This window comes from Medicago sativa, chromosome 3, assembly GCF_051527215.1.
Source record: "Medicago sativa cultivar Bolivia chromosome 3, Bolivia_mono, whole genome shotgun sequence".
Classification (NCBI taxonomy): domain Eukaryota; kingdom Viridiplantae; phylum Streptophyta; class Magnoliopsida; order Fabales; family Fabaceae; genus Medicago; species Medicago sativa.
In genome coordinates, this window is record NC_140751.1 from 96,634,078 (window position 1) to 96,656,188 (window position 22,111).

Sequence of the window (22,111 nt, forward strand, 5' to 3'; positions counted from 1 at the left end):
ATTGCTTATGGCTTAACTGCCCAGTGACTCACATTTCTCGATTCCTTTTAGAAATCAAATATTTGTTTCATTTTGTCCATTCTTCTGTGCCAAAGAGAAAAGATAGCACGTGACAAAGATGAGAAAAAACTAATATGCAAAGATTACCCTCAAGTCCTGTGGCTATGCATCAAATCATAAATTAGCATATAACTACAAAAAACATGGATTTAGGTAATTGAAATCATAAGGAAGCAAAAAGAGGTTGACAAGTTTTAAGGATAATTTGTTTTCTTAACAAGTACAAGGAGACAAGGTTAGCAGTTCAATCCACCAAACCCAGCAGCTGCATGGTAGAAGAAGTAAAACAGAGGATAGAGGAACCATTATTTAAACTCAGCTGGCAAAAATCAATTGATGGAAATAGTTTGGGAGATCAACTACTCGTTTAATCTTTGTCCATGTTGTAAATCGAGTCATGGCAGTTAGAAAGGCTTCTGTGACCTTGGTGTTTGTGTGTTTGTGGCTTTTATATTTCATGAAATAATTTGCTCGAGTGCATGAAGTTGTAACGTGATATTGCAAATCTGTAATGGCCGAAATTGTACGAGCATAAAAAATGTTATCCCGAATGTCTTGAAAGTTGAATCTATCAACCATCTCCAACTTTAAGTTTAAAATGAAGGTTGAACAATTGAATTAAAACACTGAACAAGCTTCCCCAAATGGCTTGTTAAGACAGTTCAAAAGCTTGATTCTCATTCCATTATTTTTTGAATTTATTAGACCTATAAGACGTGAATTTCTCGGTTCTCCACAGGCATACTAAGTATTCAAGGAGCAGTTGATACAAACCTGTCATTAGGAACAGAAGTCTCCGTAAGCGCCATCCAAGTTGCACCAAAACCACGAGCCTTGCTAGATTCATCTTTTGATTTGAAGTTAGGTCTATTCATGATGATTCCCTTAGTTTATGATTAGTAGTCTTTAAAATATAATTCCAACTAATTTACATAAATTCCTTTGAGAAGTCAACTACTTGATTTAATCTGTCCATGCTTTTGTGTCAAATATGTCATGCATCAAGATTCAAATCATAATTTAGCACATGAAAACACTGATGTACAACTTTCACTCGCCTACCATACAACTAGCAGCTCGTGGTCATGCATTGAATCAGAATTTCACATACAGCTAACCAAAAAATGGATAACATAGATTAGTTATTAACAAGTTAAACCAACAGCTCTACAAGTTTAAGGATAAGTTTACCTAAGCTTGTGTACCGAGGCGATCATCAAGGTTCACAATTCAAACCATCAAATACGCACATCCATTTTAGAGGGAAAAAAAAAATTCAACCACAAAATAACGAGGCAAAAAGTTGAGTGTTTCTGAAAAAGGGTGCCTATAAAAGTATTATTTCTCTTCACTTTTCACCAATTGTATTTCAAATTTATAAAATGAGTGTTGTGCATATACACGATCCACATAAATCCTCAAAATAGAAAGTTCATTGTGAATGTTCTTAACCCCTGCACACGACTAATGTTAAATATAAATTCTCTGTGTCTAGATCGGTTATTTCACACTGGTGACAATTTTAAAATTAAAACTACCCTTTGAGTTTGCACTTATTCTTTGGATAGTTGGTCCTCTATTTGAGGTTGAAAATAACTAAGGATAACAACATACTTGATTTTTTAAAACTAATTTATTTTGCAGTGGTCCAGTGTTTGATTTGATTTTAAAAAAATATCTATTTGGCTTCTAAAACATGAACATCGTCGTCTTTGCTAGTTTTGCCATGGATACACTGCACCTATTGACATTCTCAAACTCTTGAATGTATCATAACAATCTTCAAATACTTTTTGTTTACGAATAAAAACACACATTACTTTCATCAGATTTGTCTTCAATAAAACTAACCGTCCTGCCAGATTCATTCAGAAATGGGGTTAATGTCATTGACGATACAACCACAAATTTTAATAAAAAGAACAGCCCCAAATATTCTCACTCAGGTGGCCCTCAAACAGTAGTATTGGTTCAGTGTTGCATCAAACCAGTTTTCCACAAACAAAAATGCAATATACTTCCTTGTCTACAGCATCTATCATGAGCAAAATCAACAAATGCCAACCGTAAATCAGTGCTCTATCATCTTGCTCGGGAAACCATAATCCTTCCACCAAAATAAATCAGTTCTTACACCAAAGGATATAAGATGTGAGGAACACATCAAAAAACTCACAAAGTGTACAGGAGTTTTCAACTTCAGTTGGAAAAGAAAAAAAAAGGTAAGGATATCATAGGTCAACCATTTGGCGATGAAACCTGATATAGCCAAAAAAGGAAAATATTAGTGCCAAATCTGTAACAACTTCAGCATGGTACAAGGATCAAATCAGAGCAGGAAAATATAGGTTTTTTGAAAATAGTGGTGAGATGTTGAAAGATGTTAGAACTTTATACTCTCCTCTTGAAGAACCTTTTCCTAAGTTCTTAATTACGCCATTTCCTAGTGGTACTTACTTACATACTTAATAAACCAAATCTTCTGGAAAAAACATTTAGTCTCTAAGTCCTTTTGTTATGGAACAATCAAAACATTAAACAATCAAAATAAAGACAAATACAGATTCCTTTGAGAAATCAAATATTTGTTTAATCTTTGTCCATACTTCTGTGTTAAAGAGAAAAGACAACACATGACGAAGATGAAAACATAAGTTAGCAGAGAACTACAAAAAACATGGATCTGGCTTATTGAGGTCATTTGAGAGTCCAAAAAAAGTCATAAACAAGCAAAAAGAGGTTGATGAGTTTTAAGTATAATATTTTCTTAACATGTGTACAAGATAAGGTTCACAGTTCAATCCACCAAACCCAGCAGTTGCATGTTAGAAAATCAATTGATAAACAACTACTCGAATTCAAAGGGCAAAAAAATCAATTGATGAAAAATGTTTGAGAGATCAACTACTCGTTTAATGGAAGTAAGTTAGGTTTTTATGAGCTTGGTGTTTGTGGCTTTTATGTTTTATGAAATAATTTGCTCGAGTACATGAAGTTGTAACATGACATTGCCAATATGAGTTGGCGAAATCTTAAGAGCGTAAGAAATGCTATCCCTAATGTCTTGAAAGTTGAAACTATGAACCATCTCATACATTTAGTTTAAACCAGAGGTTGAACTATTGAATTGAAAAGCTGAAAAAGTTTCCCCAAATGATTCATTAAGACAGTTCAAAAGCTCCCTTCTCATTCTAATAGCAGTATTTTTCAAAACTTATTAGACATTTTAGAAGTCAGTTCTCAGTTCTCACACATTTTACTCTCCTATCATGTGGTCATTCATTGAATCAGAATTTAGCATACAACTAACAAAAAAATGGATAACATAACATAGATTTTGTTTAAGTAAAGAACAAGTAAAAAAAAAAAAAAACAGGTCTTAAAGGATAATTTTTCTTAAACTTGTGAACTGATACAAAATTCAAGAGCATCAAGGTTCACTATTCAAACCATCAAACCTAACAGTTGCAAAGTAGAAGTGAATAGAAGAACTGCTACTTACATAGAACCTCGCTTGCAATCGATCACAACTTCACATATAGGGGAGGCCCTTGCGCATAATAATAACTCTCTATGTGTTTTGAGCTCTTTACCGCAATTGATTTTCATGGTTTGCAAAACTCTTGCATTCTTTAGAATATATTTTGCCAATAAAAGCTCACTTTCTTGGCCCAAGAATTTCAAAATTGAGCAAGTTTGAAGTTTTAATGAAAGACAATGAGGAACAGATATTGGGTCCTCCCAATTTTCTTCGATTCCTTCTATTATCTCATTGTGGGTTCCCTAATAATATAGAAAAATTAAATAAATCAAAAAGGCATTCTAGGAAATGATAAATCAGATATGATCCCTATACCAAACAAACCTGACTGAGTTCAATATTTTGAAGGTTAGGGCAGTGATTGAGCACTTGCGCCAACAAATGCCAGTTCGAGTTTATAGAGTAAAGTGCAAGGGTTGTCAAATTGTGAAAGGTAGGAATCTCATCACAACCTCGATACACCTAAACAAATAAACAACAGGGAAAGATATACCGTGAAAAATAAGGCCAAAATTCCCAAAACAAAACTGCAAATCAAGTAGCATCATGTTCATAATAAAATTCAAACCTTATTTATTTCTATGAACAAAAGCTTCACATTATGAAGTGCTTTCAGTGGAAAGTGGCAATAAGTGCCCCACATTTTTGCTTTCGTCAACTTGTTTAAGCTTAAGCTTTGTAGCTCTTGATAGGTAAGAGAGTCTTCAGAGTGGAACTCTAGAAAAGTTGCACGTAAATTCTCAAGATTCGGACATCCTGCTAGAAGTAATATTAAATCTTGATAATTTAAGAAGTTAGTTTCTTCAAAATGAAGGATCTTGAGGGAGGGGAGTGTAATGGAAGAAAAATCCTTCACAACGAACTTATAGAAATCTAGATGAACAAGGGTCTTGCAAGTGAGGATGCTAATAGGGAATTTGAAAGGATGATCATCGTGCATGTTAGTGGAAATTTCAAGGTGCTCAACTCCACGTTGCACCACATGATTAATCCATTTGATGAAATTTCGAAAGCCACGACGGGAAAGATAATCATTATGATACCAAATGTCCATAATGCAACTCTTGTACTTGACGGAATCACGTGCGAGCAAAACAGAGTAGACGAACTCATTAAAGCAAAAAAGGGCTTCTCGGTGTTTCAAGTCCACATCCAATCTGAGAGTGGGCACAAAGAGCCAGAGACGCGTCCATCTCTTCGAAAGGACACTAGTGGCAACCGCCTGTTCGGTTGGGAGAAAAGAGATAATATGACAGATGAGACGGTCTGGTAAATCGCTGATCACATCAGGAGGATCATCCCCAGTTGATGACATTTCTTCTAGCGTAAGAGAACTTGAATTTTCTACATAACATACAACATACTAACATTAACATTAGACCACAAAGGAAACTGATTATTGTTGAAGTGATAATTCCAAACCAACGAAAGAGACAAGTACACAAAGCAAAATACATCATCCAATATTTAGATCAATTAACGATGCCGTCTAAATATATGAAGCTTTGTCGTCTTTGTTTGAAGTTGATACAAATACTGACCACATGACAGGTACTAATATAATTTAATCAAAGGTATATATTCATATTCATTGAATAAACGAAAATATGTTACGAATCTGTAAAGAGATGGAAAAGGAGACATACATACCCTGATTTGATTCGTACGAATACCAGCAAGAGGGGATCGTATTCGTATTTATATATACTATATATTATATAGGTTGTAGCTTCCCTACTTGGGCTTCGCCCAATGGCAATCAACTGCTTCCGTACCTGGGCATGATTTGGATTAAAACTAATAATATAAATGTTTGTTGCTTTCAAGTTTCAACTTATAGCAAATCAAGCTAATCATGTTTATGTTATAAAATCATGATTATTTGTTTCAATGACACCAACAATATAACAAAAAAAAAAGATAATCTAAATTCTTTTTCTTAATGACACCAACTATCTTTATTGTAGAAAAAGTTGTTTAAGGGTATAATTGGAATAATGAAAAAGTAAGTATAGATATACTCATCTAGTTTGTTACACTTTTTAAATGATATAGAAAAAATAAACCATATATTTATATATATATATCCATATCATATTTGTTACATTTTTTTAATATTTAAATTTATTCTTATCTATTTGTTATATGTTTGTTACTAGTTTAGAGACCCGGCGTTGCCCGGGTTAGATATTAAATAAGTTTTATAAGTTTGTGTGCACGAATACACGTGTCAGTATATTAGATTGAATTTATTTAAATTTACAATTATAATAATATCATAAAAATAAATATAAATATTTCAAAAAAAATTAAAAATAAATATAAATGATGAGATGAATGTCCAATGCAAGAATAAAAAGTGTAACAAAATCAATAATGAATTAGTCCAAGTGGTAATAGTTTTGGGTCCCTTTAAACATGGACTATTACTTTCCCACCCTATTGCCTTCTCCCGCACCCTGTAAAATTTTCAAAAATGCCCTTATGCATTTCAGATTTTAAAATTCGGATTCATGTTTACTATTTCGGATTTTATAATCCGGACAATTTTTATGTTTAATCAGCCATCAGACTCTCTCACATTTCAACAGTTTTGAGTTTTGCTTTTAAAAACAACAAAAAAACTAAGTAAAAAATGCGAAAAACCTGTCAAATAAAATCATAAAAATAGTACCAAAAAATTCTAAAAAACAAATTAAACTAATGGAAATTTTTTCAGATTTTTCTGAGAATATGAAAAATTAATAAAAATAAAACATGGGTCTAAACGATGGAATTTTGGATTTTGAGGGGCGGAGTCCCGTAGGAAGTCCCTTCTAAGGGAGTGATGGTCCTTGAATTTTTTCTGATTTTCTAGGGAAGTTTCGGAGCAATCCGATCAAGTAGCCCGAAAACCCGATTTTTGACTAAGAACAGGTAACAATGACTCAGAAACAGAAGGATGAGAGTTAGAAAGATTAATATTGTACCTAAAATGACTATCCATGTTACAAACATGTTTAGAATTTGGGCTGATACAGTTCGGATTATATATATTGAGAATGAATGTGGAAGTGACACGTGGCATAAAAAACCTTACTTTATATATATACTATTGATTGATTGACTGATTGATGTGTAGTTTGTTGAGATAAAAAATACTGAGTGCATAAGATCAAAAGTTTGTTGAGATATTTATGTTAAATAAAATATTGGTTTTTAAAAATAGAAAAAATAAAAAAAATATTGAGAATGAATGTGGAAGTGACACGTGGCATAAAAAACCTTACTTTATATTGATTGATTGATTGATTGATTGATTGATGTGCAGTTTGTTGAGATAAAAAATACTGAGTGCATAAGATCAAAAGTTTGTTGAGATATTTATGTTAAATAAAATATTGGTTTTTAAAAATAAAAAAATAATAAAAATATTGAGAATGAATGTGGAAGTGACACGTGGCATAAAAAACCTTTTTTTATATATATACTATTGATTGATTGATTGATTGATGTGTAGTTTGTTGAGATAAAAAATACTGAGTGCATAAGATCAAAAGTTTGTTGAGATATTTATGTTAAATAAAATATTGGTTTTTAAAAATAGAAAAAATAATAAAAATATTGAGAATGAATGTATAAGTGACACGTGACATAAAAAACTTTACTTTATATATATACTATTGATTGATTGATTGATGTGTAGTTTGTTGAGATAAAAAATAGTGAGTGCATAAGATCAAAAGTTTGTTGAGATATTTATGTTAAATAAAATATTTGTTTTTAAAATAGAAAAAATAATAAAAATATTGAGAATGAATGTGGAAGTGACACGTGGCATAAAAAACCTTACTTTATATATATACTATTGATATGTATTTAAAATTGTGGGCATTGTTGGAAAGAAAAAACGAACCCAAAAGAGCTGAAAGAGGTTGTTTTCTTTATATATACTAGCGAAAAGACGGGCACTCACGTGCCCGTCTTTTCGCTCTTTTTACTGCGTTAAAATTTGTAAATTATGAATTATGTTTTTTTTATGAAATTTTGATTTTGAGTAAAACTAAAAGTATAAATTTTTGTTGCTTTCTAGTTATAACAAACCAAATTAAACATGTTTATCTATTTCAATAACATCAACAACAATCTTTATTGTAGAAAAAGTTGTTTAATGGTATAATTGAGATAATAAAAAATTAAGTATAAATATACTCATTTAGTTTGTTACACTTTTTTTTTTTGGTCAAGTAGCCTAGTGGCTAGAGCTCACACAATTTAATTGTGGAGAAGTGGAGTGTCCGGGGTTCGAACCCCGGCCCCTGCATATAAAATGCGATATCCCTACCAACTGAGCTAAGCTCACGGGGATTACACTTTTTAAATGATAAAGAAAAAAAATAGACATATATTAATTCATATCGTGTTTGTTACATTTTTTTAATATTTAAATTTATTCTTTTCAATTTGTTACATGTGTTATTTATATTGAAAATTGAGGGCATTTTTGGAAAGAAAAATCCAACTCAAAAGTGCTGAAAGGGGTAGTTTTCTTTATACATAGTATAAATATATATATATAGATATATATATATATATATACATATATATATACATATATATATATATGTATACATATATATATATATATATAAATTTTCGTATAACAGTGTTATATTGTTTGTGTTATTAAAAAAGATAAGAATTTTTGTGATATTTGTTATATTATTGTTGTCATTAAAAAGGATAAATATTTGTTGAGTTTGTTACATTTGAAGGTCACAAATATCTATACTTTTTGTCTGACTAAAGATATCTATACTTATAATTTTAATTTATATAATTTTTTTATATAAAACTAGCAAAAGACAGACACGTTTTAAACTCTTTTTATTGCGCTAATATTTGAAAATTACGAACAGTATTTTTTATAATAATTTTGATTTTGATTAAAAGTAAAAGTATAAATGAGTTTTGCTTTCAAATTATAACAAATCAAACCGACCACGATTGTTTATTTCAACTAGCGAAAAGACGGGCACTCACGTGCTCGTCTTTCCGCTATTTTTATTGCGCTTACGTTTGAAAATTATGAATTGTGTTTTTTTTTATGAATGTTTTTTTCTGAGCATAAAAATATAATTATTTTTTGCTTTCAAATTATAACAAATCAAACTAACCATGATTATCTATTTCAATTAAACCAATAATATAATAAAAAATATAATCTAAATTCTTATTTTTTTTAATGACACCAACAACAATCTTTATTATAGAAAAAGTTGTTATTTAAGGGTATAATTGGGATAATGAAAAATGTAAGTATAAATACACTCATCTAGTTTGTTACATTTTTTAAATGATAAAGGAAAAAAGTGGACATTTATGTTTGTTACACCTTTATTTTAATATTTCAATTTATTCTTATCTATTTATTACATGTGTTATTTATATTGAAAATTGAGAGCATTTTTTGAAAGAGAAAAAGTCAGCCCAAAAGAGCTGAAATAAGTATTTATTACATGTGTTATTTATATTGAAAATTGATAGCATTCTTTGAAAGAGAAAAAGTCAGCCCAAAAGAGCTGAAATAAGTTTTTTTCTTTATATATAGTATAAATATAAATGACACCAACACTATAACAACAAAATATAATCTAAATTCTATTTTTTTTTAATGACACCAACAATCTTTATTATAGAAATAGTTGTTTAAGGGTATAATTGGAATAATGAAAAAGTAAGTATTTTTTTGGTAGTAAAAAGCAAGTATAAATATACTCATCCAGTTTGTTACACTTTTTAAAGGATAAAGGAAAATAATTGGACTCACACACACACACATTCATATCATGTTTGTTACAGTTTTATTTTAATTTTGAATTTACTTTGTCTATTTGTTATATGTATATGTTGACGAAATGTGCTCACTGTATTTTATGCGTAATAATCCCTCAAAAAAAAGAAAGACGACAATACCATGATGTGTAGAGGTGTCAAAATGAATCAAGTCTGTTTAATCCATTATTTTAGGCGGCTCAACTTAAAATTTTAAGCTCGACCGTTAAAGTTGGCTCAACCAGTAAAGTTGGCATGTCACCTTTTGACGGGTTAGTCGCAAGGCGGTCCGAATGGTGCGGGCTGAGTCGTTTTCAATCCCTAATGAACAAGGTGTCAGAAAGTAATATAAATGTTATTACAAGGGAGTGAAAAACCATAATTTTTATTGTCTCGTAATAAACCAAACATATAATTAGGACAACTTAAAAATCAAATTACAATGCAAAATGATACTACCTACTTCTGAGTGATTAATAAAAGAATGGAATCTTAATCTTATCTTAATCTTAATAATATACAAGCATGGAACAACAAATAGCAAATTTTTTTACATCAATCCAATGTGTCACATCCTCAAGCCTCTTCATGTCACATCATCATTAAAAAATAATTTTATTTTTGCCACTTTAAGCATTCACACAATACAAATAATAAAATATCATTATCACATATTTTCCCTCTTCAATTCAAAATTCAAATTTCAAAATTTTTCAAATCCTTCCATCCCTCCTACTTTTTCTCTTATCCCAACAAACACCACTTTCAAGTCACATTATCTCTCTCATTCATTCCAAACTTTTTTTTTTCTCCCTGTTAAAAGTTTATTTCTCTCTCTTTCTTCACTCATTCACTCTTACGACCCCTTTCTCTCTGTTCCTAGAATCACTCATCCTCCACTCTTCTCTCTCCCACCTTCAATCTCTCTTTCACAATTCATATTCAATTCACTCTCTCTTTCTTCTTCTCTTTCTCAACCTTCAGTCTCTCTGATCCTTTCACACCGTCTTTGTTCAATCTAACCTAAATCTGAGAGTTCATCACATTCATTGCCGCAAACGAGAGCTTGAAAGAAGCAGATTACGAAAACACGGATTTATTAAGCAGATTACAGAAACACAGATTTAGGAAGCAGAAAGTTTCACTAAGGTATAATCTCATGAAAAACTTTTATTGTCTTGGGTTTTTTCTTTGATGTTGAAATCATATGCTATATTTTCATGAACATCTTCTTTCTTTCTCCTAATCAGGCATGATTAGAGGTGATTGATGCATTTGCTGAGTTAGCAGGGATTCTTTTCAAAGGTACAACTTTCTGGTATACATTTTAATTCAAATGTTTTATGTTATTAGCCTTTTGATTTGATTTTGTTCAGAAATTTTGTTTAATGTTTTCTGCTTATGAATCTATTTGGTTGGATGTGTTTTGTTTACAAATGAAAACCCTGTTTTTAATGGTTTACATGTATTTTAATTTTTGGATTTCATATGAATTATTTTTGTGAAATTGAACACTCACCAAGTGTTTAAGAAAATGTCTCAACATTGAAACTGATATGCAATTTTTTATTTGATTTATTTATGAAAAAATTTAGTACTCACCAAGTGTTTGAGGAAATGTCTCAATAAAAAAATTTCAGGAATCTTAACAATTGCAACAATTTGTGTTCCATGTCTCTATTTTCCTTGCATTCACTTTACCAGTAACAATAAAAAAATTTAATTTTGATTTCTATGGAAAGATAACCCTATTTCTTCATTTTATTTTGCAGATTCAATGTCTCTATTTGTACAGGAGAGAAAAAAAAAAGGTATTTGCTTTGTACCCTGTTTCTTCCAAGTATTGGAACTGCAGTAGAATTTTGGATAGCTTTGGAATAGCATTAGACAATTTATAAATAAAACACTAATTTCTTAGATTAGTCATTTGTTGATTGTGTAATTTAGTAATTTTTTTAGATTAGCGGTTTGTGGAATCTATAATTTTATAAATTTGAGGAAAACCATATTTAATGTGTACTTGGAGACATAAATGTTTTAAGGACATGAAGTTTTATATTGTTTTGAATCTTATGTGTCACTAACTTCATATTGTGCTATGTTGTTTTTAGATTTTGAGTTTAGTTTATGTTGTTAAGGTCAGTCTTTATATGTGTGATTTATGGTATTACGTTCTGTAAAAGAGATCCACTTATCTCTTAATATGCTTCTTTGAAGGACATTTGTTTTGTACTGTTAATTGTTGGAGATTATCATTTCTATATTTTTATTAGAAATTATAAGATCTATCATCAGAGAAAGATTCTATAAAAGGGGGGTTTTATTGTTGCCTTTTGTTTTATAACTGACATTACCTTTTGTGTTCTGATTCTTCTTTTTCTTTGTTTTGGCAGATTTTAAAGCATGGTATGAGATATTTGTATTTGAAATAAAGACCATGAGGTAATTTTGTTTCCTATTTTTGACTTATTTTGTTGTTGTTACCGGCTTAATTTTAAAGCATGGTATTAGAAGTCTTTTTTTTTTTTTTTTACAGTTTTTTTATCTAATTTATAGTTGGAAATTGACGTAAAAATTGTATTTGATGTGGCTGTCATATATAAGATTTTAGTCCAAATTTATAATTGAATATGGCCATTTTGATGTGTTTATGTTTCGATTTGCTCATGCCACTATTATTGATTAGAGTGAACTTAAAAGATTTGTTTGTTTGGTTGGTGAATTTTCCATAAATATATTTATTCTTGACTGAATTTGTTTTACCATAATTTTGTTTGTTTCAGGTCTTAAGTTCTTTTGGTAATTGGTTGTTGATTATAATGTATTAGCAAAGAATCAAAAGAAATAATAAATTTCAAAACTCAAAGTTCATGCTCTCTCTTCAAACCACCCTTTTTTCAAACTCTCTCTAACCTTTGATAATTCATATGTTTTTTAACCTCATTGAATTCAAGTTGGATACTTTTAAATTTTATTTCATTAATTTTTTTCTATTAATGTTTGGTAGGTGATTCAGACATGTGCTTGCTGAGTTGAACCAACCTGGTAGCTAACATTAGAAATATTCAATAAGGTAAAATATTTAAGTTTTATAATGATTCTAAATTTCTAAATTTAAAAATCAAAAAGCGATTCCTCACTTACATCACAGTAGAGAAGCCTAATAATATTTGTAATGATTAATCTCAGATTTTGATTAGAAATTTGAATTAATGTCATTCTGTAATTATAAGCCTTCTATTGTTGTAATGACAATTAATCAAAAGGGTTATAGTATGAAGCACGGACACCGGACACACCGACACAACTAATAATTTGAAAAAATCACATAATTCAGTGTAATTACAAGCGTCGGTGTCGTGTCGGTGTCGAACACGACACGTGTTTGACACCGGGATACGCCTAATCCGAGGAGTGTCCGTGCTTAATGATTAAGCTTTCTATTGTTCTTTATTTGTTTGATTTTATTCTGCTACCAATCCCATTGATGCTATGTTGCTTTCTACTTTTTCATGTAGCAGACATCAATTCATGTAGCAGACATCAATCAAACCAAAGGTATTTTTCCTTTAATCAGTTTTATGTTGGAGTTTTATAAATTGGGATTGGTCCTTGAATAAATGTGAATATGCTTGAACGATCTTTTATAATATATGAATTATTTGCCTATATGCTTGAACTCCATGTTTGGAATGATAAATTACATGTAAAACTATCTAATAAAATTTCACTATGATAAAAGGCTCATGTGCTCTAGAATGAAACTCTCATGTCTTGGAGATTCTTACTGTCAAATTACTAGGACAAGGAAAGTAGTTCTACATGTTCGCATTAACCCGTATGGCAATTTTGGCAGGTGTCAATCTAACTTGAAACATGAGCCTTTTATCATAGTGACCACATTTTAGTATATAATTTTATGATAATGAATTTATATAAGATAGTTTTACTTTGCCTCATAAAGTATGGTAAATTGTGTATTGGATGATTAGTCTTCATAATATGAATGGCAACAGTTACTTAACCCAAAAGAAATGGATTAAAAAGGAAAAGATTGTTTACTAAGAGGCTCCGATTGCATTTCAATTACAACCCAAATTATATTATACAAGTTAGACTCAATTTGACTTAATTAGAGATCATCTTTTCCATACATCCTGTATTTGAGCTACTACTACTTTTTCATGAATCTTTCTCCATATACACCTCAAAGCTGTACAACAAAAACAGGTTGTATGATTCCTCAACCTCACCTATTTGTCTGTGAAAGATTCCTCACCTCCACAATTCAAATTGGATCAAGTTACCCCCTCTTTCTACTTTTTTTTTTACTAACCACACTCTTCTGTTGACATTTTACTATTGTTTATTAGTTGATATTTAATAAAGACTAATTGAATTTCAAAGACATCATCAATTTATTTACTCATTACTTAATAAGACACATTTCTCATTACGTATTAGAAGGATAGTTGTATGTGCCATAAATTAGATGTAATATACATTGAAGATTTGTGATAAAAATTTGCTGCTTTTGGCTTGAATTTTTGTTAGCGATAACCATATTAAGATTGTTTGAGCTTGCCTTTTTATTAGAATAGATTTGTTTTGGTGTTTTCATGGCTGTGTATACTTCAATCTCACTGTTTTGCTGATGATAAATTATAGCATATGTGGTTCAGCCTGAGTTACTCTCCTTTACCATAATGAGATGATATGAGATGAGATGTGCATTTTTGCTTGGTTGTGTGGTTTCTTTATTGCGTTTGTTAGGTGTTTGATTATGTTATGTGAACTTTCTGTTTGTATGTAGCCACATGTGCACAACTTTTGCTTGGGGGTGTTTTGTTATTATTTCATGTTTTATTTACCTTTGCAATTTTTTCTTTCAGTGGACAAATCTGAGAAAGATTTCAAGACGTTGGACAAGCACATTGTCATTATGTCAATGGAGAGACCTAAGAGGAAGCATTCACTGTATCTTGTGTGTGACAGTTCCATTTTATTCCATTTATTTTCTTCATTTTTCAACAACATTAGTTGAGAGTAACTCCATTATGATATGCTGATATTATTGACATTATTCTGTAGAGCTTCTATATATTGTTCAAGTGCTTTCTTAAGCTTTCCAAATTTTATTCAATCATTATTTTATTTTTTTGTGACCGGAGACTTTCTACGGATTTTACATGTGGTTAGCTCCTCGACAAATTTGAAGACTTTGAATTGACAAGAAAACATGCAAACTAAATCATATGATCAACTAAATCATATAATGAACTTCACAAATAAAACATATGACGAAATTCATGCGTGCTCACACTAAAAACAATTACGAAACATGAGAAGTTCCTTGACATTTTTTGTTCTAATAAAAGTTTCTTGACATGTTAGTAGCTTTCCTTATAAGACTACTAAAACTTATGTCTAATGTAGCAGGAAGATTAACACATGGCCCAAACTCATTTTTTTATCAGAAATAAAATTGTTTTTTTTTTTGACAAGGAAAGGAAATTGTCCTGCTTCCTTTTATATTACCATTGATAGTAAACTAAGGTTTAATAACAAAAAATATATTAGTTTAGATATGCTATGGAATTTTAATGTAAGTGATGCATTCAAAAACACGGGGGCTATAGGATATATTATATGATATCAAAATCAAATATAATTTTTTTTTGTGTTAATGTCGACATTTTGTTATACATTTCTACTAATTCTTATATGTTATTTAATGTAATTATATTTTATATTAGGTATAACAAACTACGTACATAAAAATAATATGTGTGTTTATATTATTTTTCTCCCCCCGTGCATTGCACGGGTGCAAATACTAGTTTTATATATACTTAGAACATGAATACCTTTTAATCAAAAAAAGAATATGAATACCACAAAGTGATGATGAGTTTCTTTCACAAACCAGTTTCATTAATGTGAAAATTCAATCAAAACGAAATAAATTGGTTTAAAGTTCAAATCAAATTGAGCAGCACAAGATTAAGAGCAAGTTAATTATACTTGGCCTTTCTTCTTTTACTGAATTTTGGCATAACATAATGCCTACATGGTAGTGATAATTGGCACTAAAATAAATGTTAGAGAAGGGTGAGTTGGAATTATGTAGGAAGTTCTGTGAAAACTTTAGCACACTAGGGCAGGGGAGGTTGACAAACTCTCAATGGTCTTCAAATGTTACTATATTTTCTGTTTCAATAGTGAAGTCAGAATTTTATAAGTTAGCAGGAAAACTAATATGCAACGTTTACCCTCAAGGCCTATGGTTATGCATCAAGTCATAAATTAGCATATTGACAAGTTTTAAGGATAAATTTTTTCTTAACAAGTACCAGGAGCTGCAATCGATGAAAATTGTTTGAGAGATCAACTACTCGTTTATTTTTTGTCCATGCTTTAAATGAGTCATGGCAGTTAGATAGGATTCTGCAGCTTCGTGTTTGTGGCTTTTAATTTTTAAGAAATAATTTGCTTGATGCATGAAGTTCCAACATGACATTGCAAATTAGTAATGGCCAAATCTTAAGTAAATACATAAAAAATATTATCCCTGATGTCTTGAAAGTTGAATCAATCAACCATCTCCAGCATTTAGTTTAAAATGGAGTATGAACCATTGAATTAAAACGCTGAACAAGATTCCGAAAATGACTCGTTAAGACAGTTCAAAAACATATTTAAGGATAATTAACTGTGAGAACTGAGAACTAACTAAGTTACACGGTTTAAATATGTTATGAACAAGTTAAAAAAACAGCTCTACAAATTTAAGGATAATTTTTCCTGGACTTGTGCACCGATACAAAGTTCAAGAACATCAAGGTTCACAATTCAAACTGTCGAACTTAACAGTTGCAAAGTAGAAGTGAATAGAAGAACTGCTACTTACATAGAACCTCACTTGCAATCGATAACAACTTCACATATAGGGGAGGCCCTTGGGCATAAGAGTAACTCTCTTAATATTTTGAAGACTTTACCACAATGGATTTTCATGGTTTGCAAAACTCTTGCATTCTTTAGAATATATCTTGCCAATAGAAGCTCACTTTCTTGGCCTGAGAAATTAAGAATTTCGCATGTTTTAAGTTGTAATGAAAAGCACTGCGGGACAAACATTGGCTCCACCCAATTTTCCAGGACACCTTTCATCATCCTAGTGCCAGGGCCCTATTAATATATATAAAATAAAACAAATCACAAAGCCATTCTAGGAAATAATAAATCAGATACGATCCCTATACTTCACAAACCTGATTAAGCTCAACATTTTGAAGGTTAGGGCAGTGCACGAGCACTTGCACTAACAAATCCCAATTATATTCGATACAGTGAAGTTTCAACTTGGGCAAATTATGAAAGGTAGGAATCTCATCAAAACTTTGATACACCTAAAAAAAAAAGTATACACTATCAAAAATAAGGTCAAAATTCTCAAAAACAAAGCAGAAACAAAATCAACATGTTCTATTCTTCTATTCCATCACTGTCAGTGTGTTCATATAGCAATAATAAATTCCAAACCTGATTTATTTCTATCTGCAGTTTCTCCACATTATGAAGTGCTTTCAACGGAAAATGACAATAAGTGAAAGGCATTTGTGCTTTGGTCAATTTGCTTAAGCTTAAGCTTTCACACTAGAGAGTCTTCAGAGAGGAACTCTATACCACTTGTATGTAAATCTTCTAGAATTGGACATCCAGCCAGAAGCAATACTAAATCTCTAGCATTTAGAAACGAACAATGTTCTAAACGAAGGATTTTGAGGGAGGGAAGTCTAACAGAGGAAAAACCCTTCACATTAAATGAAAACAAGTGGAGCACAACAAGGGTCTTGCAGTTCAAAATGCTAACAGGCAATTTCATATCAACGCCAGAGAAAAGAGTAAGAAGAATTCTCTCAACACCGCGTTTTACAACATGGTTGAGCCATTTAACTACTCTAGGAAAGCCAAGGTATGCAAGATCAGAACCATTATATCCAACCTTGAGCCGGAAACTCTTGATGGAATCTAGCTCGAGCAAAACAGAGAACACAAACTCGTTAAAGCAAAAAAGGGTATATTGATCATCCAATTCAATAGCATTGGTTTGCTGTACGTCTTGGTCGTCGGTTAAGTCGATATCAGGAACTGAGAGTGCCAGAGATCCGTCCACCTCTTTGATAGGACGCTAGTTGCAACAACCTGTTTGGTTGGGAGAAAAGAGAGAATATGGCAGAGAATGGCATCTGGTAAACTACTGATGACATCATAATTACTTCTTGGTCTTGATGACATTTAGGGTGTATCAAAGATTGAAATTCTACAGAACAAAAATGCTAAGTTTCAACTTAAAAAAAAAAAAAAAAAGCTGCATAATCATGCAAAGCAAAGCACGCAAAACGCATATAAGAGAGAGAACTCAAAAGAGACAGGTGTATACAAATTATTATTGTAGCAAAATTCGTGAGATGAAAAATTGCATATTATGAAGAATGGAAGAGTGATTAAGAGCAATTATTTGTACTCACAACAAGGTTAATTAAGGATGTTGTAACTTTCTTCTTTAAAGAACCGTATACCTCGTATGTCTTTCGTGAATCGTATGTTTTTCTTTGGAATCGCACAGCACAGACACGAAAACACGAGAGAGAAGAGAGAAAAGAAAAGCAAGCTCCTGCGGCTGTTGATTGCCTTTTTCTTTGAGTTAGGGTTTATTTATTTGTTACAAATATTACAAGTGCCATACTGTTAATACTATTAGCCCATACATATTATTTTGCTTGTTTCCCAAGTAATTGTATTTGAAAATTGCTCTTCTCCCAAACCATTTTGCTCATTCGCACACCGGATTTACATAAATAACCTCAATGTGAGTTAAGTCACGCCGTGTTTTGCCATCCTAATAGGACAACATTTAATGCTTCTAACCAAGCCATAAATGACTTGTAATCTATACACACTCATAATTGATCTAAATTACACCAATGCAACAACATAATTCATTTGTAATATTCATCATAACATAATCACTCATAATTGATCCAAATTATACAAATTCGTCATTATACACACAATCCACGAAGGATTGAATTTGATTAAAAGGGCATCATTACGGATTTTTTCAAACATATTACACGTCAATACATATTACAATTCTAGGGAGGAGACACAAAGATGTAAGATATTGTTTTCAACCATCAACCTAAACGTACATGTAATCTACGTCGTCATCATCATGGATAACTTTTGAAAAATAAACGGTATTCCATGTCTTCATCTTTATCTGCCGCTAGATTCACGCATGACACCTATACAAATACATGAGATGTTCTTTGATTTTCACCAAGATGGACAAAATATCTGTTAAGTTGTGCCTTCAACTTATCCAACTTGTCGATGGGGATTAAAAAAACCTTAATTGTCCTCTTAAAGGCAGAGTATCGAACATGAGCTTCAACTTTAACTTGTGCATCTTTAGACATGTTTCACTTCACAAAAGTTTATGGAATAACAAGTATAAGAATAAATCCAAATGAAAGATAAAATAAATAGTTGAATAATTAGATACATATATTTTTATAAAATGCGAGCAATAATAATAACAAATAAAATTGTTGATGCTTTGTCCATCACAAAAAAGTCATATATTTATATAATCTATATAATTTTAGCTGCATGTTAGCCACGAATATCGACGTTACATAATCGACCACAAAAAAAATTGTTGGTGTAATATCGACAGAAAAAAAAGATGAACACCGACACAAAAATGCCATAGCCTATCTAAATAGCTAGTGATAGGATCGCAACGTAAGTTAACTCACGTTAACTTTCAACGTGAGTTAACTCACGTTCGGTAGAACCAACGTGACTTAACTAACGTTGGAGTTATTTTAAGAAATTTGGGGTGGGAATGAGCAAATTTGTTTGGGAGAGAAGAGCAAATTTCCAACCGGTGTTTACTACAAAAGTATCAAGAAAAAATAAACAATAATTTCTTTTTCCATCCTCCGTTACTCTTACGCACTCTCCGAAATCTTAATTTCACTCCTTATAACATCTATAGTCAGGCGGGTTTTGACTTTTTCAGATTATAAAATCCAAAATCATTCCGAACATGAAAAACATGCCATTAAATCACAAGAGAAATTCTAATGTGAAGTTCTTCAATTAACTTTTCTAATGAAGCGACACTAAAGCCAATAAACATGCACCATGTTGTTAAATGATGCCATGTCATCCTCAAAGATGCATGGTATGTACCCAAGCCTGACAAGTGCACTAACACAGACGGGTTCCAACTAAACTTTCCGACCTATATTGCTAATAACATATACTGGATCGAGCTTATTAGTTACATACTGATTCATATAGAAAGCAAAGGATTAGTATTCTGATAAGCTTTACTTGATATTTTTTTATTATGATGAAGGATTATCTTATGGTTCTCTCGTATCAACGAACAATATAGAGTATATTTTTTTGGACCCATGAGCTAACTCAAGGCCAAAAAACTATTTTAAAACATCAAGATCTTTCAAATGGAAGATCTTATGAGATAGAATTCAAAGTTGCAGTTTATATATGATGCTAAGACTATACATGATCATCCCCATTGTTTTACCTCTAACAAATGGATAAACATGGATTTAATTGAAGTCATACACAATTTATAAACACAGGTCAACAAATGTAATTGAAGTATGATAAATGGATTCAACAAATTTATAAACCAAAAAATGGAAAGTTGTAAACTTAATTTCAGCAATATACAAGTTTACGGGAGATAATTTTCCCTTCACTTGTGCACCAACACAAATTTCATGACAATCAAGGTTCACATTACAAACCAACAAACCTAGCAGCTGCATCATAAAAGCAAATTAAAGTGAACTGTCTGGGGAGAACCTATATGCATTTAGTATAACTTCACATATAGGAGAGGCCCTTGGGCATAAGGATAGTTCTCTTTCAACTTCGAGAGCTTTAACACCACAGATTGACATGGTTTGCAAAACTCTTGCATTCTTCAGAATATATATTGTTGACATAAGCTCACCCTGTTGGCCTAAGAAATTCTGAAATATGCAAGTTTTGAGGTGTAGTGAAAGGCATTGCGGAACCAATTTTGGGTCCTCCCAATTTTTCTGGACATGAAGTCTTCTATCAATCGTCGAGCCCTATTAATTAATATAGATAAAATAAATTAAATCATAAAATCATGTAAGATAGAATAAAATAACATAAGATCCCTAAACTTAACAAACCTCATCCAGCTCAAGGTTTTCAAGCTTAGGGCAATGGTTGAGCACTTGCAATAACAAATTCCAATTAGAGTTGATAGAGTGAAGTTTCAACTTAGTCAAATTATGAAAGGTAGGAATCTCATCAAAACTTCGATACATCTAAAAACAAGTAAACAACATAGAAATATATACCATCAGAAATAAGGTCAAAATATTTTCAAAAGAAAAGCAAAAACAAAATGACAACAAGTGTATTCATATAGCAATAATAAATTTCAAACCTTATTTAGTTCTATGTGCAGTTTCTCCACATTATGAAGTGCTTTCAACGGAAAATGACAATAAGTGTAAGGCATTTCTGCTTTAGTCAACTTGCTTAAGCTTAAGCTTTCACCCTCTTGATGGGTAAAAGAGTCCTTAAGCGAGAACTTTAAATGTTCTGTATGCAAATCTTCAAGAATTGGACATCCAGCCAGAAGCAACACTAAATCTCGATCATTTAGAAATGAACAAAGTTCTAAGCGAAGGATTTTGAGGGAGGGGAGTCTAACAGAAGAAAAATCCTTCGCATTAAATGAAAACAAGTCAAGCACAACAAGGGTTTTGCAGTTCAAAATGCTACCGGGCAATTTCATATCACTGTAAGTGAAAGGAAAGAGACGAAGGCTCTCAACACCACATTGTACAACATGGTCAACCCATTTGACCACACTGGGAAAGCCACGGGATCCAAGAGAAGAACTACCATATCCAACCTTGAGGTGAAAACTCTTGATGGAATCTAGCTCGAACAGAATGGAGTTCACAAACTCGTTAAAGCTATCAAGGGCATATTGAGTATCCAATTTTATTTCCTCGCAATACTCTCCATACTCTTTGCATATGCTGTTGGTTAAGTTGATATAAAAAACTGAGCGCCATTGATGCTTCCATCTCTTGGATAGGACGCTAGTGGCAACAGCCTGTTTGGTTGGGAGAAAAGAGAGAATATGGCAGAGATCGGTATCGGGTAAACTGCTGATTACATCATAATTCCTTGTTCTTTCTGACATTTCTACTGTATCAAAACTTGAAATTCTGCACAACAAAAATAAACCAAATGCCAAGTCTCAACTTCAACAAAAAAAATATTGGTAATACACTAAATGGAAAATGTGTTATGCAAGATATCAAACATAAACAAACACCACAAGTAATAGCATACTCCACATTCATGTTTAAACCAGAAAGAAAACTGATGATCGTAAGTGCTGCAAAATTGTTAACATAAACGCATCAACTAAAAGGAGATTAGACCAAGAATAAAACTCAGATTATTGTATTAAAATAAACCATCGATTTAATAAGATGAAAACTTTGTTGTCAATGCGGGAATACGGGAGCGGCCAACCCAAAAATTGGAGCGGAGCGGAAGCGGGGGAGCGGAATGGACACTATTTCAGCC

The 22,111-nt window shown here is 31.5% G+C and overlaps 2 protein-coding genes, 1 long non-coding RNA gene and 1 pseudogene across 3 annotated transcripts; 1 reads left to right on the forward strand and 3 right to left on the reverse strand.

Annotated features, from left to right (window-relative positions):
* Window positions 1-1,810: 1,810 nt before the first annotated feature.
* LOC146942474 (F-box/FBD/LRR-repeat protein At4g26340-like) lies at window positions 1,811-5,288 on the reverse strand. The gene is made up of 4 exons (XM_085758047.1): window positions 4,170-5,288; window positions 3,926-4,063; window positions 3,563-3,843; window positions 1,811-2,319 (listed from the first exon to the last, which is right to left on the reverse strand). The coding sequence occupies exons 1-4, from the start codon at window positions 4,914-4,916 to the stop codon at window positions 2,292-2,294; spliced, it is 1,194 nt and encodes a 397-aa protein (XP_085614173.1). The 5' UTR covers window positions 4,917-5,288; the 3' UTR covers window positions 1,811-2,291.
* A 4,632-nt stretch (window positions 5,289-9,920) lies between these two features.
* LOC146942475 (uncharacterized) lies at window positions 9,921-14,548 on the forward strand. Its single transcript, XR_015032718.1, has 7 exons — window positions 9,921-10,564; window positions 10,666-10,720; window positions 11,188-11,226; window positions 11,809-11,857; window positions 12,423-12,488; window positions 12,937-12,973; window positions 14,308-14,548. It is a non-coding gene; the product is annotated as an uncharacterized LOC146942475 (long non-coding RNA).
* A 1,654-nt stretch (window positions 14,549-16,202) lies between these two features.
* On the reverse strand, window positions 16,203-17,779 carry LOC146942476 (FBD-associated F-box protein At5g22730-like; annotated as a pseudogene).
* A 2,373-nt stretch (window positions 17,780-20,152) lies between these two features.
* On the reverse strand, window positions 20,153-21,734 carry LOC146942477 (FBD-associated F-box protein At5g56370-like). Its single transcript, XM_085758048.1, has 3 exons — window positions 20,949-21,734; window positions 20,689-20,826; window positions 20,153-20,601 (listed from the first exon to the last, which is right to left on the reverse strand). The coding sequence occupies exons 1-3, from the start codon at window positions 21,717-21,719 to the stop codon at window positions 20,305-20,307; spliced, it is 1,206 nt and encodes a 401-aa protein (XP_085614174.1). The 5' UTR covers window positions 21,720-21,734; the 3' UTR covers window positions 20,153-20,304.
* Window positions 21,735-22,111: the final 377 nt, after the last annotated feature.

Coding starts and splice junctions, on each gene's coding strand:
- LOC146942474 (XM_085758047.1), bottom strand. CDS start 4,916: ATGTCATCAACTGGGGATGATCCTCCTGATGTGATCAGCGATTTACCA. Junction 4,064..4,169: donor TGTTCATAGAAATAAATAAG/GTTTGAATTTTA, acceptor TTATTTGTTTAG/GTGTATCGAGGTTGTGATGA. Junction 3,844..3,925: donor AAAATATTGAACTCAGTCAG/GTTTGTTTGGTA, acceptor CTATATTATTAG/GGAACCCACAATGAGATAAT.
- LOC146942477 (XM_085758048.1), bottom strand. CDS start 21,719: ATGTCAGAAAGAACAAGGAATTATGATGTAATCAGCAGTTTACCCGAT. Junction 20,827..20,948: donor TGCACATAGAACTAAATAAG/GTTTGAAATTTA, acceptor ACTTGTTTTTAG/ATGTATCGAAGTTTTGATGA. Junction 20,602..20,688: donor AAAACCTTGAGCTGGATGAG/GTTTGTTAAGTT, acceptor ATTAATTAATAG/GGCTCGACGATTGATAGAAG.